At 37.7% G+C, this 19,353-nt stretch overlaps 1 protein-coding gene across 6 annotated transcripts in view; it reads left to right on the top strand.

The window, feature by feature from the left end:
- Window positions 1-3,520: 3,520 nt before the first annotated feature.
- Window positions 3,521-19,353, top strand: part of LOC127064744 (synaptotagmin-7) — an 86,882-nt gene continuing 71,049 nt past the window's right edge. The window contains exons 1-2 of one of the 6 annotated variants that reach the window (XM_050996254.1): window positions 3,521-3,611; window positions 14,281-14,528. In XM_050996254.1, the coding sequence (XP_050852211.1) occupies window positions 14,287-14,528 (242 nt within the window). In that variant the 5' untranslated portion in view covers window positions 3,521-3,611; window positions 14,281-14,286. Of the gene's footprint in view, window positions 3,612-10,302; window positions 10,562-11,437; window positions 11,510-11,698; window positions 11,839-14,018; window positions 14,106-14,280; window positions 14,529-19,353 lie in introns of those variants that run through there. The other 5 variants (XM_050996249.1, XM_050996250.1, XM_050996252.1 and 2 more) reach the window with 5 other exon arrangements.

The following is a 19,353-nucleotide window of genomic DNA, read 5'->3' as shown; positions in this document are numbered from 1 at the left end:
ATAGAAAGATACATATACGTGAATATACATATTTATCTATATGTATGTGTAGAAATGCGCTTCCTGAGAATGGAGGGTTTGCTGGCTTTGCGGCACATTACCTCGGTAAAGCGGTACTTTCACGTGTGAAGTTCACGATCACGCGAGCACAGACTGATCACCATTTAACGACCCATGCATTTCTTCCTTTTTCCTTCTTCTTTGATTGATTTATTTATTTCTTGTTTTCTTTCTCCTTTGATTAATTTTTTTACTGTTCTCTCTCTCCCACAGACAATTTTATTTTATTTTATTTTATTTTATTTTATTTTATTTTTCAGTCGTTACTTTTTTTCAAATTCGTTCATCTGTCTCTAAACGCGTTATTATAAAGTTGTATTATATTAAGATGAATCATTCTATAGTCCTTCGTAAAGAAAACGTTCGAGTCACTTGACATTAGGGATTAACTGTCACACCTTACACACTTCTCCACTTAAAGAAAATTCATCCATCTTTTTATTTATCTTCTTTGTCAGTGTACTGAAAAAGAGAAACAACCTTCGAAGAAAAGCGGCCTATTCATCGCATATGTATTATGTACATATATATATATATATATATATATGTATGTGTGTGTATTATACATATGTATATATAGATGACATAAATAGTCCATGAAATGTTAAGTAAGCTTCGTGTAATGCCATAGCGAAACTTATGTAAGTATACCACTCGCTAGAAGTTTTACTCGATTGTTTTACATACAACTATACGTACAATAGTTTACACGTTGATACAAACTTGTCATTAAAAAATCTACAAAGTGGGACAATGCTTTGAGCATCGTTCGTATTACTTCGAAGGGCACATATTTCCTTTTTTCATTTTTTCTTTTCATTTATCTCTTCGTAACTTTTGGCTATCCACGAGTAAGTAAATAAGTAAATAAGTAACTAAGTGACGATCGGAGTAGAAAGAAAAATATGATATTTTTCTTTCCGCCTGTTAGGAAGGAAAATATGGCGCGAGAGAACAAGATTAAACTTCTTAATATTTACTTCTTATACACACACACACACACATATATGTATATATTATTTATGAAGATTTACCATTAATGACTTTGATCAAATAATACGTTATTTTATAGGATCTCGTAAAATGCATTCTACTTTATTTTCTACATTCTGTAATTTTGTTTTCTCTTTAAATCGAAATCGGGATAAGGAATAGTATAGGAGAAGTATAGTAAAGGTGTAACAACCAGTAAAGTCGTTTCATTTCGCCGGCCGAATTTCTCCCTCCTTTGATACAAAATCGATACCACCTATATATCGATCGCGCGTACTCGATAACGCATCGTAAAATACATCCATGTACGTTGTATCTAGATATATACGTATATATCTATATACTTATATTTACGACTTCGACCATGTACATACACGTGTACATTTCGAGAAACCTATTGACGAGGTTTTATGATTCGAATCGATCCATATCGTTCAGTCGAATGCACTTCTTTTCTTTCTTTCGATATCGATTAAAAAATTGCAGAGAGAAACAACGCCCATATATGTGTAGTAGCAATGAAATAATTTTTCTTTGATATAGAAATTAATAATTTAATTATTTTCTCGCACAAATAATCATCTCCGTTATTACGGTAGATTTTATGCTACGAGCTTATAACGGCGATATTGGACACCCTTTCGAGCGTTCTATCACAACCGTGCCATTTTATCGCCATCAGCTGTTATTAAGCGATAAAATAAAACAAGGCACCCTTCTGTCATCTTTCTTTTTTTCCTTTTTTTTTTTTTTTTTACTTTTTTATTATTCCTTCTTTTCTTTATTCTCGGTCGGTGTCTTTTTCCGGTATGCAAGGTAAACGTTACAACGTGGCCGCTTTGACATGCTTTAAAATTGCAAAAAATTCAGTGTATTAAAAAGGTGATATATAAATAGATAGGACGTGTAGCTCGTGAACACTTGTAAATTTTACGAGATCAAAAAATATGTTAAGCTTAAAGCCAACAGAAAAGTTTCGAGCAATTCCTTTTCAATTGCTTTGGTTATACATACGTACATACGTTAATATGGAAATTTCGCGTGTGTTTCGTTGAAACTTTAGGGAAAAACAGTTTGATCGATTTGGAAATAGAGTGAACGTACTGCGTGGTCGGTTTTCGCATTAATTATCTCGTTAATGGAGTCACGACGAACAACGCGATGCCTCGAAACATTAGAAAACGTAGAGGTAAGAGGTAGAGATAGAGCGAACGAGGGTGAAAGAGAGAGAGAGAGAGAGAGAGAGAGAGAGAAAGCGTGTAATGTCGAGGGTGAATTTCTAAGAGCACACGAGCCGCGAGAGCAATCGAATTACTAGACTCTAAAGTGCAAGATCGTGCTACATTTGGTTCGAGTTAGGGTTAGTTCGAACTCGTTATCATCTCTCATCTTCGCGCTGCATGTTCTCTCATTAAAAATTCCTCGATCGAATCGATTTTCCACGTTGTTTCTCAATTGATTTCCGCGAAGGTCACCCCTCTTGCCGTTTTCGTGCTTTATTACGTACGAGAATAAATCTTGTCTATCCATTCGAAATTTGACGTTTTCACTATTTCCAATATCACCGAAGCGATTATTGTTCCGGAGAAATACCGAGAGGAGTCAAGAAACTTTTGTCAAAGCTTTGTCTTTGTCCAAACGTTCGGAATTTAAAGGAAATGGAAGAAGAAGAGAAAAAAAATTATAGGAAAAAAAGAAAGAAAGAAAGAAAATAAAAAGGAAAATAGAGCGACAAAGTCATTCCGCTAGTTAGACGACTCTACTACGTAAGAGACTTTATCCCGTAAATAAAAGTAAACGATTGGGGCTTTACTAGGCACGTGTTTCCATTAGGAAGAGAACAAGGAGAGATCGTAAACCGGAGAGATCTTTCTTAAAAATTCGTATAGCGTCTTCGATAAGATCTATCATTCTTTCTTTTCTCTTAATGGAAGATAAATGCGTTAAGGGAATAAGATCGGTCGGTTCAACGACGAATTCAAGGAAAGAAGGGAGAAATATTATATATTGAAATTTCGTCGCGCGTTTCAATTTTTAACGAACGTCCTCGAATTGATTTATTTACAAATACGCACCGTTAGACGTTAAATAGTAAAGAAGAATAAACGCAACTGGCAATTTCATTTTCAAGTTTATACCTAGTTGGAAAAAGTTGGTAGGTATTTCTTGGAAAAGTACCGGTGCGAAAGTATTTTCCCGACGAGTTATTCCTTCGAATATTCTAGCATCGATTCGTAAAAGCATTCGAGCGATCGAAAGAGTAATACGAACGCGTACTAGCTTGCCCTAGGTCCCGTTTCCAACGGAGTGTATTCAGCTTACCGGAAGCATCTCGTCGCAAAAGTTTTCCGGAAGAAATACGCGATCGCAAAGTCTCGCCGAGCTTTTATTCGAAAGAGATCGAGCGAGTTTCGACGCGTGAAATTCTCCATCGTTCCCTTAGCTTTCATCCTCACAACGATTATAGTTGTCTCCTCCTTGAGTAATCCTCACCACCACCACCACCACCGCCATCATCACCATCATCATCGACAGCAGCAGCGGCATTCATCTGGCTGGTACGTTGCTTTGTGTACATTTATTCTTTGGAACTGAAGCCGCGCTCGACCCAATTTCAACCCCCTTTTCACTCGGCTAGTTCATCAATTATGAATACCATCTTCTCTGATGGCGCGGATGAAGGGTAAATTTTAGAGAGATTCGTGGATGCCGGTATACGTACTTGACTCCTGCTCGTTGAGAGATCACGGGACTAACTCATAAATTACTCATCGCTCGATTAAAGGACAACCAACGTGTTAAGGATGTAAAAGGAAAAGTAAGGTGGGTGATGATACGTGCGTTGCGGGAGCGAGCTTGGATACTTACATAAATGATAGGGCTATGAGGACTAACGTCATTGCTTTATTTTGTAAGAGAACGAATACTTTTTGGGAACGTTCGTCGTAAACATTTTGAAATTTTCGGAATCGTAAGGTTTCTCTTTCGGGAGAAACGATCCAGGGGATAAAAAGTAGCGGGAAATTTATTGCGCGTTACCATTTCAGCTTCGTTGAAATTCAAGCGCGATGCTTTTCGTTATTTACCTTCCTCCTAGACGAGTACTCATTACAATCGTTATTTTCTCTTTTCTTTCTTTATTTCTTGCTTTTTCGTTCTCCCCTTTTTTCTTATCTTTCCAAAGTGAATCTTTTCGTTCTCTTATTTTTTTTCCCAGGAATAGTACGGAAAGGGATTAAACGTTCAATTTTTGTTCAAAGCCTTTGAAATACGATTTGAAATGAACTTTGGAAATAGATACATATACGCACATACAAACGAGTATTGAAATTTGTTCCATTTATAACGTTACGAATGGTAGGTGGTTTTAATCAGAAATCGGACCTTTTACCGCACTTACCAACGAATCGTTAATGGGGTCGGGAGATACAGTTATCAAAGGAAAAAACGATCTCCAACGTGGGCATAACCCGAAAATCGCTCGATAAAGTGTTTAATTAAATTAATGCTCTCGCGACAACAGAGCTACTTCTTTTTCTCAGCATTTTTTTCAAGATTCTTCTTTAAGTTCGTACAATTTTTGTATCTTTCTTTTTCCTTTTCGTTCCTCATCGTGCTTTTATAATCTTACGTCATACTCGCTGGATGCATTTGCAACTTTGTTAGAGCGTGTACCGTTGCATTAACCCCAGGGGTATCGAGACGGAAACTCTTTCGCTTCCCTCTATGAACGTTTGAAAAATGAAATTGTATAATTTTATTATCATTATCATTATCATTAGTATTAGTATTGTCGTCGTTATTTGAAGACGACGCGACGCGCATTTGCTCTCTTACTATTTTTTCGAGATAGACGCAGGTTTTTTTGTAACTTTGCTCGGAAAGAAACGGATGATTAACGCGGATGAATCTAAACGAAAGAATGGAAAGGAAAAGAATACAAAGTTGTAATACGTGTCGGACGATCATCGTTACGTGTCTATCGAAAACGTTGAAAGGAGCTTTCATTGAGAGAAAGCGAATCTGTCGATAACGATTTGTCGAGCATGAAACGTTGAGAACTAGATGCGGAACAAGCTTATTACGCGTTTTCAACGAGACAGAAACCAACGTTGGACGGTCGTGATAAGTAAACGAGACTAATTTCGAAGTAATTGAAACGCTCCACGCGCTGAAACTCGTTGCGCCAGGTACCTTTGCATTTTGAATTAACTTTCGAGCAAGCGAACTCTAACCATTCGTTGCTTCCGCGTGCTTTTCGTTTTCGCGTTTCCTCTTTTCCGGACAAGGTACCTACCTCCATTTTCGTGACTCAAGTGGATTTCGTTTCCGGTGGTTGGCTTAATACGTTGAAACGTTGGTTAAATCGCGGCGAGATCTCATACGGATTCTCTTTTGTGCGACGGCCCTTTTCAAAATCGATTGGACGTACCAAACATTGTGTTACACATAATTTCTTGATAATTATATTGTTTCGTAATCTATTTTATTGGTAATATCGATACTGACTGGTTAGTGGCTGGTATAACGTTGCCCATATTAAACATCTCTTGACACATTAATCATTTTAACAAAATTTAGATGGAAATTCCCTAAATGTAATACTACGTGCGTTGGTACACCTAATAGATCTAATATAATGGAACGAATAGTGTACGTATATAAGATATTCTAATATTATTATCAAATTTAATTTATGCACGTTTTAATGATTAAAACAAAGCGCTATTAACCGAACCAGGACTATTATTTGATGTACATTAATTACGTCGAATTTCCATGTGATGATGTTCTTCTTAATGATTTAAACAATTTCGAAACCGCACACTTTGCCGACGTAGAAAATAATTCAAGAGAAACATCGTATCCGTGGGATTAATTTCCATCGGAACTCCCAGCTTTGCGCTTCATTAAAATACTAAAGTTGTTCGGGCCGAACCAGAGACCGGCAACGAAGAATTTGCATGATGGAGAATCGACAATGATAATCGCGGCATATAATCGCGTTTCAGCTTCGAACATGTTTTTTCTTAATATTTTTTTTTCCTTCCTCCCGAAATACACGTCGAACGTACACATTCTATATTTATCGTTTTAACTGTTAACACGCGTTTACCCGACGAGCCAGTTATCCGTTCGTAATTTATTCATTTACGTTCCTTCGCGTTCTCGATTTAATGCTAATTCATAATAGATCATACGAGAATTGACAGTGACTCGAAAAATCGATTAGTTCGTTCCACTCGACGAATGCGTTCTATCCGATACGTGAAAGATTTATTTAACGAGATAGCACGGATAGAGGAGAAAACCGTGCACTTTTACACTTACTTTGATTACATTTTAATAAACGTTCTTTTTTTTTCCTTTTTTTTCTTTCTCTCTTTTTTTTTATTTCGTCGTGTCTCTCGTAGTTTCAGATCTCGAAAAAAAAAAAAAAGGAATTCGAAACTTTTACTCAAATATTCACGACAGTCGGTCCGACTACATGCGTCTATCAAGGGAATGTATTTCTTTTAGAGCTTAGAAAAATGAGTCGGAAAGAGTTAATAAAAGATTCTCTCCCCTCCCGTAATAGTCTGATCGTAGAGAATAAAATATATCGAAGTTTGATCGTTTTTGAGAAGAAATATACCACTCGAAAGTCAAGGGTCTATAAATGTAGGATATACATATCTCGCGAGAAGTTCCAAGCGCATTGCCGTATATCCTTCCGATTTCTTTTTCCTTTTTATTTTTCTCTCGTCTTTAACGTAGGAGAGAAGGGAGTTGGGAAGAAGAAAAGAAAGAAGAAGAAGGAGAAGAAGATGAAGAAGAACAAGAAGAAGACGAAGATGAAGAAGGGGATGAACGTGACGCGACTTTCGAGAAGGAGCGCATCGTACGTCGGTAATTCGGTGTTGCTTACCTGCGCTACGAACGCCAAGCAGCAGTAGAGTATTTCCTCGAGTTATTTCTTTCCTAAAGCGAGAAAGAAAAGCATTTTTAAACCACCGACGTATTTACGCTCTCTCTTACTTTTGTTAAACGTTTCCAAAGAAGCCTCGAGCGTTAGTTAGCCCGACTCTCTTTTTTCTCCTCTTTTCCTTTTCTTCGTTAACGTTAATCCTTTCAAATCGAGTTAATGCACCTATTTATTAATTTTTTTTTTATTCCTCCGCAACACACCGTTATCACATTCATCGATATAAAGATATCGAGCGTTCGAGGGGTTTGCGTCTGGAATAATTCATGGCTAAGAGGGTTGGTTCGCATCTATAAGGTAAACAGACTTTATCGGCGATCTCGTCGAAGCTGAAACGAGCTTCTACTTTTTCATAAGTCAAACAAAGATGGCGCTGCGAATATCCTCTTCGCTCTTTCTTCTTTTCTTTTTTTTTTCTTCTATCTTGGATGAATTCTCTAACTTTCGTCAGTCGATGTAATTAATATCCCAACGTGTAATTTATCGGGATATCGTGCGATAAAAGAAAGAAGGAACCTGTTTCATCCACACGCACGCACGCAAATATGCGCACACGTTATAATTACATTTATCATAGATTTCGCGTGAACTGCAAAAAGTAAAAGATCGAAAGACCTATTCCCCTTCGAAAGAGTCAAACTACCGGTTGTAACTAGCGTGAGATCGTGCAATGTTTTCCAAGCAAAATCGCGAAGGAAAGGAATTCTCGAAAGGGTCGGTACGAGACTGAGGAACGAGAATAGGGTTCGCTTGGTTACCAGGGTAGGATGGTGGGATGGGTATGGGTTAGGCAGGCAGGAGGGGGAGGTTAAGAGAGTTGGACTTAGAAAGGAGGAGTGAATCGCAGAAGGCAACGCGCTGTAATTTGCGCTCCGCTCGGTCATAACAATAGCTGTGGATTTCTTGGCATGCAGCGAACTACCGTGTTTGACTATGAACTCGCAGAGTCACGCGATTTACAGCTGACGCGTTCCACCGTGTTGGAAGTTGCTAGCGCTGTGCCAGTCCTATCGCCATTCTTCCGATACGTTCGATGAACGCGACGAGCGATACACGAGAATCCACCCTCCAACAAATTTGTTTGAAACGTCGTCTCCGACTTAAAGTTTAGTTCGATGTATCGTTTAGCACCGTTCATTCGGACGTTCTAAATTGCAACTCGATTTTCGTTTTCTCCGTCTGCGTTGGACTTTCGATTACAATGCCTCTATCGTTTCAATGTGTAATAATTAATTTGAACGTGAGATGGATTCGAACGATAGATAGATATGAAAATCTTAGTTGCGCGGGTCACGACGCGTCGCTAAATGTATGGGGTTGCCGCAGGGTGAAAGTTGGGTCGCTCGAGGGGGATAGCTTTTGCCATTGGCTTGGCGAGAGAATACGAACGTTTCCGGAAAAAGCCGAGGTACGCTTTAGCTCAGTCGTGGTCCATTCGCTCAACACATTCATCGTTTGGCGTGTCGAGTGCAAGAGAGAGCGCGTGACGTATATAAAAAGGGTGCGTGTGCGCGCGCACGTGAGATTAAGAGAGAAAGAGAGAGAGAGAGAGAGAAGGAGAGAGTGAAGGAGTGAGAGGAAGAGAGAGAAAAAGTTTCGTCGAATTTTCATTCGTCGAAAGAGTGCGTGCGTGTGTGTGAGAGAGAGAGAGGGATTCGAATCCACTTGCGTTCACTCGGTGTCATCGCGAAATTCTCGTCTACTCTTTCTTCTTTTTTCATACTCTTTTCTATCTTTTGATTCCTTTTGCGTTCGACATCCCTTGTGTTATCGTGGTTCGTGCGAACGTCATCAAACGATAAGTGCCAACAACGACGACCTTCCTCAGAGTCCAGTATCAACCGTCCGACGCTGCACGTTGTAGAGATAAAGAGAAAGAGAAGGAGAGAGGGAGAGAGAGAGAGAGAGAGAAGCAGACGGAGGGAAAGAGAGAGAGAAAGAGATAAATAGATAGATAGGTAGATAGATAAATAGAGAAGGATAGATATCGTACGATCGTATCACGTTATTTTCTTCTTGTCTATCCCTTCACCTTCTGTGAAAACACGGTGTCGTGTATGTGTGTTTATTTGTGAAGGTGTTCTCGAAAGGGACGTCAAGTCTCTTTGTCACAACGGTGTGACGAACGTAAGAGAACGGTCGTACGTGTATTCGAGCGTCATAAGCATCAGTTTCTCTATATTTCTTTTTCCTTTTATATCTATTTCTCTCTATTTCTTTCTACTTTTCTTTTTCTTTCTATATCATTCTCTTGGTTATATTATACCAGCTACAATTCTTCTATTTTAAAGAGAGAGAGAGAGAGAGAGAGAGAAAGAGAGAAAATTCGATTGGAGACACAATCGTCGTAGATAAGAATGACGACAAACCTTTTAATTGAAATTCTCCGCTCTGCTTTAATTCCGTTTTACCGCGATTTACCTGAAAACGTACTCAAAGTCGACTCTTTGAGTTTCATTGATAGTACTAGGAACGATTCTTACGAGATTCGTATGTCGATATAAAAAATTTATTTTGTTTCTTTAATAAAAATATCCCATTAATATCGTGTATTCCGTTCAGATTCGTAATGATTTGGTGTTAATCGTTGATTTATCATGGATTACGATCGTATCTCAAATAAATCGTTTAATAGGAACGGATAAGCGGTCGATAAATATGACGAGTTTATCGATGCGATCGGAAATGCTTTTAAGCCGAGACAATTCATATCGAAGTTATAAGTCGATAAGTGTCTTACAATTTGTACTTTACCGAGTTCATTATTCTTGGCAGAAGACCAATGAAATTTTCAACATCCACGTTTATATCCTTTTCTCTTTATCTCTTATTTTTTTCTCCTTTTTTACTCTCTCTCTCTCTCTCTCTCTCTCTCTCTCTCTCTCTCTTTGTCTCTCTCGTTCCCTATTTTTCTCTTTGTTAATGGTCTATCAAACGGGAGTGTTTTAACGAGCGGTCGACGTCGGATGTTTACATTCTTTTTATCCCCGGTTTATTGATTTACCATTGGCATTCGAATGATCTACCATTTATTTCCGTATAAAACAAAATTTTTTTCTTGACTACGCACGTTGATTACTTCAAAAGTACGTATACGTTTGTCCCGTATACGTCTCTTCAAATTTTACGATAATATTTACAATTACCAAATAAAGAAAAAAATTGTTACTTTTTCCTACGGACGATCGTTTGTCGTATTTAATATTATTGTTATTTGTTTGTTATTATTTCCCGTATACGTATCGAATTCAATAAAAATTTATTTTACCCTCGACGATAGCTTTATTTCAGAACGTTCGTTGTAAAGAATTACGCGAGCCGAGTGTCGTTAGAATACCCATTGAAAGTTATTCGTGGTTGGTAATTAGCGATATCCCGTTATAAAGGGCAATCGGAAACAGAAAGAGGTAGATAGAGAGAAAGAGATAGAGAGACAGAGAAATGGTACACATGGGAATCGCGGGTCAGTACTTCGCGGAATTGGAGCCAAATTTTGATGGCCCACCGAAAGCCATCGATCCAGCTGTGCGTGCTCGAAAGCTAGTAAGTAAACGATGATTCAGATAGTTCGTCAAAGATATATGTGCGTACTTGTGTATATATGTATGTAGATCTAGGTATGTATGTGTGATTTTATGTTCTATGTACCTATATCCATGCGATCATTAGAAAAAACCGATTATTTGTTCTTTCTAGTAAACTTATTAAAAGTTCGTGTTCGTTATAAATTATGTTTAAAAAAGAAGAAGAAGAAGAAAAAAAACGAGCAAATTATCATTTTTCTATGGCAACGTACGGTAACGTGTCTTCGTTATTTACATGCGTTGTCCTCGGACTATACGCTTCTTGTACAATGTCCAAATGTATGGATAATGGAAACGAACGAGACAACCAATTTCGCCGGGAGAGGGTCAAAAATGCTAATGGTTTATCTTTACGAGCGAGTGTTTGGAATCACGCACGAAAAAGAACTTGATATTGTATTTTTTTGCGTTGGATGGTGATAGCCTGATAAATACATATATACATATATGTGTGTGTGTGTGTGTGTATTATATGTACCGTGAAAATATTGTTAGCCATAATATCATTGATAGAAACGAAATAAAGATAATATCTTTTCTGTAGGTAGAAATATTTAATCCGTTTTCTAGCGTAAAATACGTAGAGAAGGGGTGAAATCGTTACTGGTTCACGGTGTTTACGTGTAACAGTTTCAAATCGATCGGTATCCAACGTCGTTTTAAACGAGCGAAAACGATGATTAATATGAACGACAAGTCACTTGTCGCATACGCAATTGCGCGAGATATAACAGCGAACGGAATTTAATGTCACCGGTAAACCATTATTGACGTTTCGTAAGCTTCTTTGAAATACGGCATTGTATCGTGCCATGTGAAGTATGTTTCGATTATCTTTAGCTTTGAACTCATGAACGTAGTATCGCTGACACAGATGTTCAATGTCTTCGATCAACCATTTTTACAGGTAATTCTATCTAATTTTATCGGTGGAATATTATGTGTATACAACATAGATATAGCGATTATTATTCGTATAGTTTGAAATGTTAAGTGGTGATGAGCGATAACGTAGAAAGACATCGGTTCTTTGAAATCGTAGAATTTTCTCTTTTGTACGACAGTGCAGCTTCCTCTAGTTAGCCGGTCGATACGGGGATACACCTTAATACTATCTATACAGTATATATCCCTCTGGTTTCTAGCACGAGAAGGTGCAACAACGTGTTCCTCTATTCGACGTTCCCGGAATATTTCTACGAAAGAATGAATCGAATGCTTCCGTGTATGTGCTTGGTATGTAATTCGTACGTGTCGGAACGCAGATAGAAAATAAATATCGATAGGAAAATTTATTTTTTTTTCTTTTTTTTTTTTTTAAATTTCTTCTACAAGGTCGATATCGAATGATTTTAATCGAAGAGGGAACGTTTCGATAATGACGATTTTATTTTTTTCTTCTATACGCATACGTACACGCATATATACGTATATTTCTGTATATATATATATATATGTGTGTGTGTGTGTATTTATATACATACCTGTTGTTAGCCGTTTTATATTTCTCCCCTTTTTTACTTTTATTTCGATCAGAATAAAATCATGGTACCGGACACATTGTTTTACGCTATCATTTAACGAGTGTGCCGATTAAAGGGAGATCTCTTCGGATTATCGTAGCTGTGCGGAAAAAGAGTTCGTCGGTTGAGTACGCATTAAAAAGTTTTCACGTATTTATGTGTCTCCACTGTGTGTATGTGTGCTTATAACCGTAAGATGAAAAACGAATAACGTTAATCCCACTTTATACCGCGTAAGTGCCGACGCTTATCTCCTTCTCGAGATCGATTAAATACCAGAGCGCGTTTAGGTAAAAGAATCTCTTTCGAGCAACGAAAGTAGAGAATCCTTTTTTCCTCGGCGCGTGTAGGTGGAACTGTATATGATATTTTATGAGGACGTTGAGATAATATGAAAAGGAAAATATTCCTTTGTCGACGGATACGATAAAAGTAAATCTCTATCGTCGTATTATATCGTGTAGTTTTTCTTTTCTTTTTCCTTGTGTCCGTAAGATTTATAATACGGTATAAGTATAAAAGATAAAGAGATATAAAGAGAAAAAGAATTGTATTGTCGGGGGAAATGGATATGGATTAATCAATTTATTCTGATCGGTTCGCGACGGTGAATCGAATTTATCGATGGAAATAAAACGCTTTCTTCTTTTATTCCTTTTAATGGTTACAAAATGTGAAAAGAAAAATAGAAGAAAAAAAGATAAAGATCCGTGTTATTTCGGGGTTCTCCAAGATCGCACTCTTCGCCGAGGATTGGAAAAGTCCGAGAGTGCCATTTCGAGACAAGTGGTCCCTGTCGCCCGAGTGCAAGCGGCTTATCGTCTTCATCCGTAGAGGATGATGACGGCTCGCTTCGAGAGGATTGAATTCGATTTTCGTGAAGGGGAGAGGAAAAGAGAAAAAGAGGGAAAGAGGAGTGGAGAGGAGAGGAGAGGAGAGGAGAGGAGAGGAGAGGAAAGGATTCTCCTCTTTGCAATTGGAGAGTCTCGTGATGACGCGTATATAGCTTACTATGTCGTATTCTGTCTGGGTTGCGTCTCTGGTCTCACCTCCGTGACACCTTGGAGTAGTAAGGACAGAAAAAAAAAACAGAAAAGAAAAAAAAGGAACAAAAAAAAAGAAAAGAATAATATTTATGTCTCCTCGAGACTATCTTACTCCTTCGACTTTAATTTTTTTTCTTTCTTTCTTTCTTTCTTTCTTTCTTTCTTCACGGATTTTTCCATCTCTGTTACACGTTTAAAGCTAGTCGACGAGAGAAGGTAGAGCACTCGAAAGGAGTGCTCTTGACACCCCGTTCTACGTAATACACCTTGATACTACTACACAACACCTAGTTCTACATATGTATATTCCAAGTCACTCGGAACTTGTACATTTACCTACCGAACGACTTTCGAGTAGGTATATCTAACTGCGTGCCTACGTACGTTAAGTAAACATACTTAATTACGGTGATTTCACGTATCGTGATCGATAATGGAAACTTTCTTCGTGATATTGTCGCAAACGAGCGTCTTTCGTTTCATTTCGCTCGATTTATCCCACCCTGCGTATCTTTCTCCGGGCAAAGTAAGATAAATCTCTCTCGTGAATGAATAAAAGTGTGGGAAGAACGTTGAAGGGAGGAAGGGAGGTAGAGACAGAGAGAGACAGAGAAAGAGAGAGAGAGAGAGAGAGAGAGAGAGACGAAGAGATAGAAAGGGAGGGGGAAAGAAGAGTTTTAAATTATCAAGGTTTTTATTGAGAAGTAAATTATCGATTAAAAATATTAATAGCTATTTGTATCTCGCGCTTTACAATAAAGTTCGCGTTGAATGTCGCAGGAAGGTGGGCGTTTCAATATATTGGAAAATCTTTTCGAAAGAATGCAATTTTAGTTTCATATCTGAAAAATCATTCTTGTAAATGGAAATAAAAGGGAATGATATTGTTTGTCACAATTGGATACTTTTTTCTATGCGGAACGAACAAATACAGGTAGAGATAGATCATTTTTGATTTTATTAAATTTATTGAGTGCTGTCAGGTGCAAAAAAGAAGAAGTAGAAGAAAAAGAAGCAGAATCCAATAGCCGAAAAAAAATTATATATATATATATATCGATATTATTAGATATATATACATTGTTATTAACTATACGGTCGTTCCGCAGGTGGGCATGGAAAGAAGAGACATGATCTTAACAGCAGTATTTGGAACAGTCGGAGCTTTAGCAGTGATCGTCGCTTTGGGTTTGGCAGTGTGGTTCTATCTCCGTGCGAGAAAATCGAAACAGCGCGATGACGATCTCGAGGATCCGAACGAGCACAGCGACGGTGGTACAGGTCATCAAACGCAGTCGACGAAGAAGAATGGTTTCTTAAATCTGAAGACATGTCTTATCAGCACAAAAACCCTTGGGTAAGCTGTGATATCTCTCCCTCTCTCTCTCTCTCTTTCTCTCTTTCCCTGTCTCTTTTTTCCGTGAGAAACTCGTTTCTCTAATTTTCTTTTAATTCATAGAAAATTAGGAAGGTCGAGGCCGAAGACGAGAGCCTTCAACGTGCCCTCGTTTCACAACTCGCGGAAATGATTACGTCGTTATCAGACTGCCACTCTTCGCAGCCAAATTTTTATTAATCGCTTTTTGTTCATTAGGGTTTATGACACCAAGAACGAGCACGTCGTTTTTTATTCAATGTCAAATGAAAATTAAATCTCCGTGAACGCGGGATATATAACGTCGAACGGAGTATAAACGGAATATCGAGTATGTCGTTAGAAGTATCTGATTAGAAAGGGATACGTTTATGCGCGTAGGAGACTCCTTTAATGAACTATCAATGTTGATGTAATCGTTTTATTCGTTAAGAAGCCGATGAAATCCATCGTTTGTTTTTTCTTATTAATTCTATCATTATTTTGACGACAAACAAATTCGATAATTTTGACTTTTAAGTAGATAGTTAAACTTCCATTATTCGCAGTTGCTAACTTAACTCGTTGGATAAATTTGAATGTTCGTGCGTAGCGAGTTACCGACCGTGTTCGAGTAAAGAGTGATCGGTAATTCGTAACTCTCTACATTGCCGACGATAGGATAATAGTTGCTCTCTGCTTGATAACTCGTAGAAATGATCGCGTGATTTTGTCCTTGGTAAAATGAATTTTTCAAGAAATCTGCATTTACTTGGAGAGACCTATATTTCCCTTCGTCAGTATATTAATTAGAAATTTTTTGTTAAATATCTACGAATAAGATGCAAAAGAAGAATCTTGCATAACAAAGCTCGTGAAATTTTGAACGAATCGGAAGAAAATATGATCGTTATGGTATAGTTTTACGTATTATGATAGGTCATTGAACTTGCTTCGATCTACGATATCGTCTTAACGAAAATCTATAATTCCATTCCAAAAAAGTTCAATGATAACATCGATTTCGTTCGAAGCACAAAATTAGATATTTAATTTCAATCTTTCTTGCAACAAAATCCTATAATACGTAAAATTATCGTATCTCTTTTTATCCCGAATGTCTCAACGCGAAAAAAATTAATTGAACCATCAAGTGGCATCTCTTTCACCGTGAACGAACGCGTCTTCCGTATCCGTGAACGACTTCGTTCGTTGATTCAATCACATTCTTCCGTCTGATTGGATTTTATTCGATCTACACCTTCTTTTATATTTCTATCTCTCTTTCTCTTTCACGCAGACTCTTTTAGTGGCATCGCAGCAAATACTATCGCTTCGAGTTTTTCAAATGTTTTCCTCGTATCGTCTTTGTTCTCGTTCTTTGTGGAAAACAAGTACTGCCCAACTTCCTGTTGTCAGAAAATTTCACTTAGAAAAACCGACGGAATTTAACCTTGATCCTGAATATTTAGGTTAATTTGATAGAATCATATCGAAGGATAAGGACAAATAAAAAGCATCGACGGATATAACTTCGATGCACGTTGCATCCACTCGAAGGAGAATCGTTTCGCTGTACTTCCCTGTATTTCCCAAAGGATCTGAAAATTTATCGAAAGATGGGCATGTGTGGTTTCCCGTGTCCTTAAAATCCATCCTTGAAATTTACCCTCTAATCCTTTTACTCTCGATATGCGTCGATATTATCCACTTTTTTTTTCGTTTACCTACCACATGGATTTACTCTCGTAACACTTCTATAGCTTTCACCCTTATCGTTTAATTCTTTTACCAATGAGAGGACGAAACGATACGATACGATACGATATATCATACATACATACATACATACATACATACATACATATAAAACGTTGTTTAGAGAGTCCACCAAGGGATATACGATAAATAAAACTACCCTTATCGCGTTACCGCTAGATGCGTTCTGGAAAAGGGGAGTATTTTTTTTTCCTTTTGTTTCCTCGTTCTCTACTACTACTTCTTTCTTTTTTATTTTTTCTATTAATCCTTTTTTTTTCTTGTTTACGCCGACCGCTTATCTTTCACATTTTTTATACGTCCCGTCATAGATAATTTGCGAATCGAACATTCTCTCTTCCAGTAGCAATGGCAGCAATGAGAAAGAGAAAGATAGAGAAAGAGAAAGAGAAAGAGAAAAAGAGAAACACACAGAGAGACAGAGAGAAAGAGAGAATGCTCGAGGAGAAAGAATCTCTTCTCCTTTCGTTCTATGGTGATGGAACACACAGAGAGAAAAATCCATTATGGAGCGAGGTCTTCACAATGCTTGTCCCCACCTCGTCCTTTCCTTTCCCTCATTTCGCTCGCATTTATTTCACAATTGCATTTAAAGTACCTCCCCGCGTTTGCTGTTCATGAAACATCCCAAAGGATTTTTCTTTTTTCTTCTTCTCCTTTTCTTTCTTCTCTTTTTTAGTCTGGCAAGTCGCTCTTTCGAAATATAATATCAGAAAGTACATCAGAAGTACGTTTGCGCGTGACAAATAATCTTTCTATATCAAAATCTTTCGTTGTTGTTTTTCTTTTTTTTCTTGTTTTTTTTTTTTATTTCTTATATTTCTTTATTTCTTTATTTATTTCTTTTTAATTCGATATTATAGATACGTCGGGTTAGATTATAATACAATCAAACGAAGTAATTCGTTCGTTTTATCTCTTTTCCGTTCGTTTATGCTTCTCACGGTGACCGATTGATTTTTTTCCAGATTTTTCTCATCCTCTTCTCTTTCTCTCGTTTTTTCCCCTATCTCTTTCTCTTTTTTTTATTTTATTTTCATCTTTACAACAACCCCCCTCTTTAAAATTCAGCACACGAAAACGTTCTTCCAAGTTTTCCGCTTTAACCGTCGAGAAGGACGTGCTCTCGTATGCTGGCATATCGTCGAAAGAACGAAAGAGAGGAGGAGAGAAATAGAGAGAGATAGAGAGAGATAGAGAGATAGATAGATAGATAGATAGATAGAGAGAGAGAGAGAGAGAGAGAGAGAGACAGAGAGAGAGAGAGAGAGAGAGAGAGAGAGAGAGAGTGATCACGAGATGTTCCACGGCTTGAGGTGAAAACAATGGAAGCAGAAATAGAAAACTGTCTGTCAATGACCACCACAGTCGCGTTTTCTAGCGTGTGCTCTCTCAACGCTTTGAACGTGTACACGTGGAGACATCTTTCAAGATTTTCCTCTCCCTGTCTGTCTGTCTGTCTGTCTCTTTCTAACTTCTATCTTTTGTCAGTACTTTCTCTCCTTCTCTTCCTCCCTCTACCTTCATCTTTCTCACCACTTCACCGTTCCCGCCATTTCTAAATTTTTCTCGTGGCTTTGCTTTCTGCGACATGTCGGAATTCACGCGAATAATATTTTCCTATAGTCATCTAAAAACTGTGCGCTCCGATTCATAAAACTTCTTTTTTTCTTTTTTCTTTTTCTTTTTCCTCAGGAAGATTAATTAAATAACTTTCATAAATGACTCATCTCTCGTTCTTCTTCATCTATTTTGACAATATTAATATAGGTGATAGTACGTGTAAGTATGATTGTACTATGCAATTAGAAAGTTGCATCGAAACACAGAGAAGCCATTTCTCAGTACAAGAGAGAGAGAGAGAGAGAGAGAGAGAGAGAGAGAGAGAGAGAGGGGAGATAGGCTACTAACTCCCTGTTATAAACAAGCCTGTAATCTCAAACTTTCCCAATATTATCGTGAGTAATTAGACCATCGCTTCGGGTGTCGACAAGATTTCTTAAACGATTACTCCTTCCTCTTGCCGAGGCCATTCAAATACTTCATAATTACAAACCGTGGTAGCTCGCGGCTTTATTCGCGAGGCTTTTGCCCGGAGATACGAAACAGCGTTGTGCTTTTAAAATAATAACGCGGAGAGTTGCGAGAGCAAAGATAATACAAATAAATAAAAAAGAAAAAAAGAAGGAAAAAAAAATATTGTCGACGATATGACACAAGTTGAATTCTTTTCGTTCGTTCTTTTGATTTTCTATATCACTTTGTATAATCGTATGCTGAAAAAGTTTCGTTTTGACATCGAGCGAGTAACGAGAGAGATAAACGGACAGATAGGTGACATAGATCGCTTTATATATATATTTATATATATATATATATCTTTTTTCTTCGGTAATTCTATTTATATATCTTATCGTTTCTTTGAATATTATCGCCGAGAGTATTCTTATCAAAAACGTCTGTCATTCGTGGAGAATGAAAACCTTGACAATGGAACATTTTCATGTTCGGATGCACTGTCAAGCAGGGCATTTTCCAATGCAACGAGCGAAATGGTTGTGTATTTAATGTCACTCAATGAAAAACAAGTTTCTCTCTCTCTCTCTCTCTCTCTCTCCTTCGTTCTCGTTTTTTTTTCTTCATCCTTTTTTTCTCACTTGTTCTGATCCAAGCCACTCCATTCTCATGAATTTCCCGATTACCCGGACTTCCACTTTCGCAAAGTTTCCTATTAAAGAAGGATGCTAGCCAGAACATTGTTGGACGAAACATACCACACAACTTTAGGTTCGATCTCACCAAGGAATTATTTCATTTTAACCGTTATACTTTACTACGAGAAAATTTTGAGTTTACCTATCTAGGATAGACGTGGAAAGAGACTAGGAGAATCCTAGAATACCGCAGTAACGTTGCCCAGATGCGACATCTCTTTGGCAATCTTCCAAACCTTTCTCTCTTTCTCACTCTCGATTTTTCTCGCCCTCTCTTTTTCTCTTTCTCTCTCTTTCTTTCTTTCTCTCTTCCTGATGAAATCAGGATTATCCAA

Source organism: Vespula vulgaris, chromosome 6 (genome assembly GCF_905475345.1).
Source record: "Vespula vulgaris chromosome 6, iyVesVulg1.1, whole genome shotgun sequence".
Lineage (NCBI taxonomy): Eukaryota > Metazoa > Arthropoda > Insecta > Hymenoptera > Vespidae > Vespula > Vespula vulgaris.
Note: the sequence above shows the minus strand (reverse complement) of the source record. Positions and strands in the feature narration are given on the sequence as shown.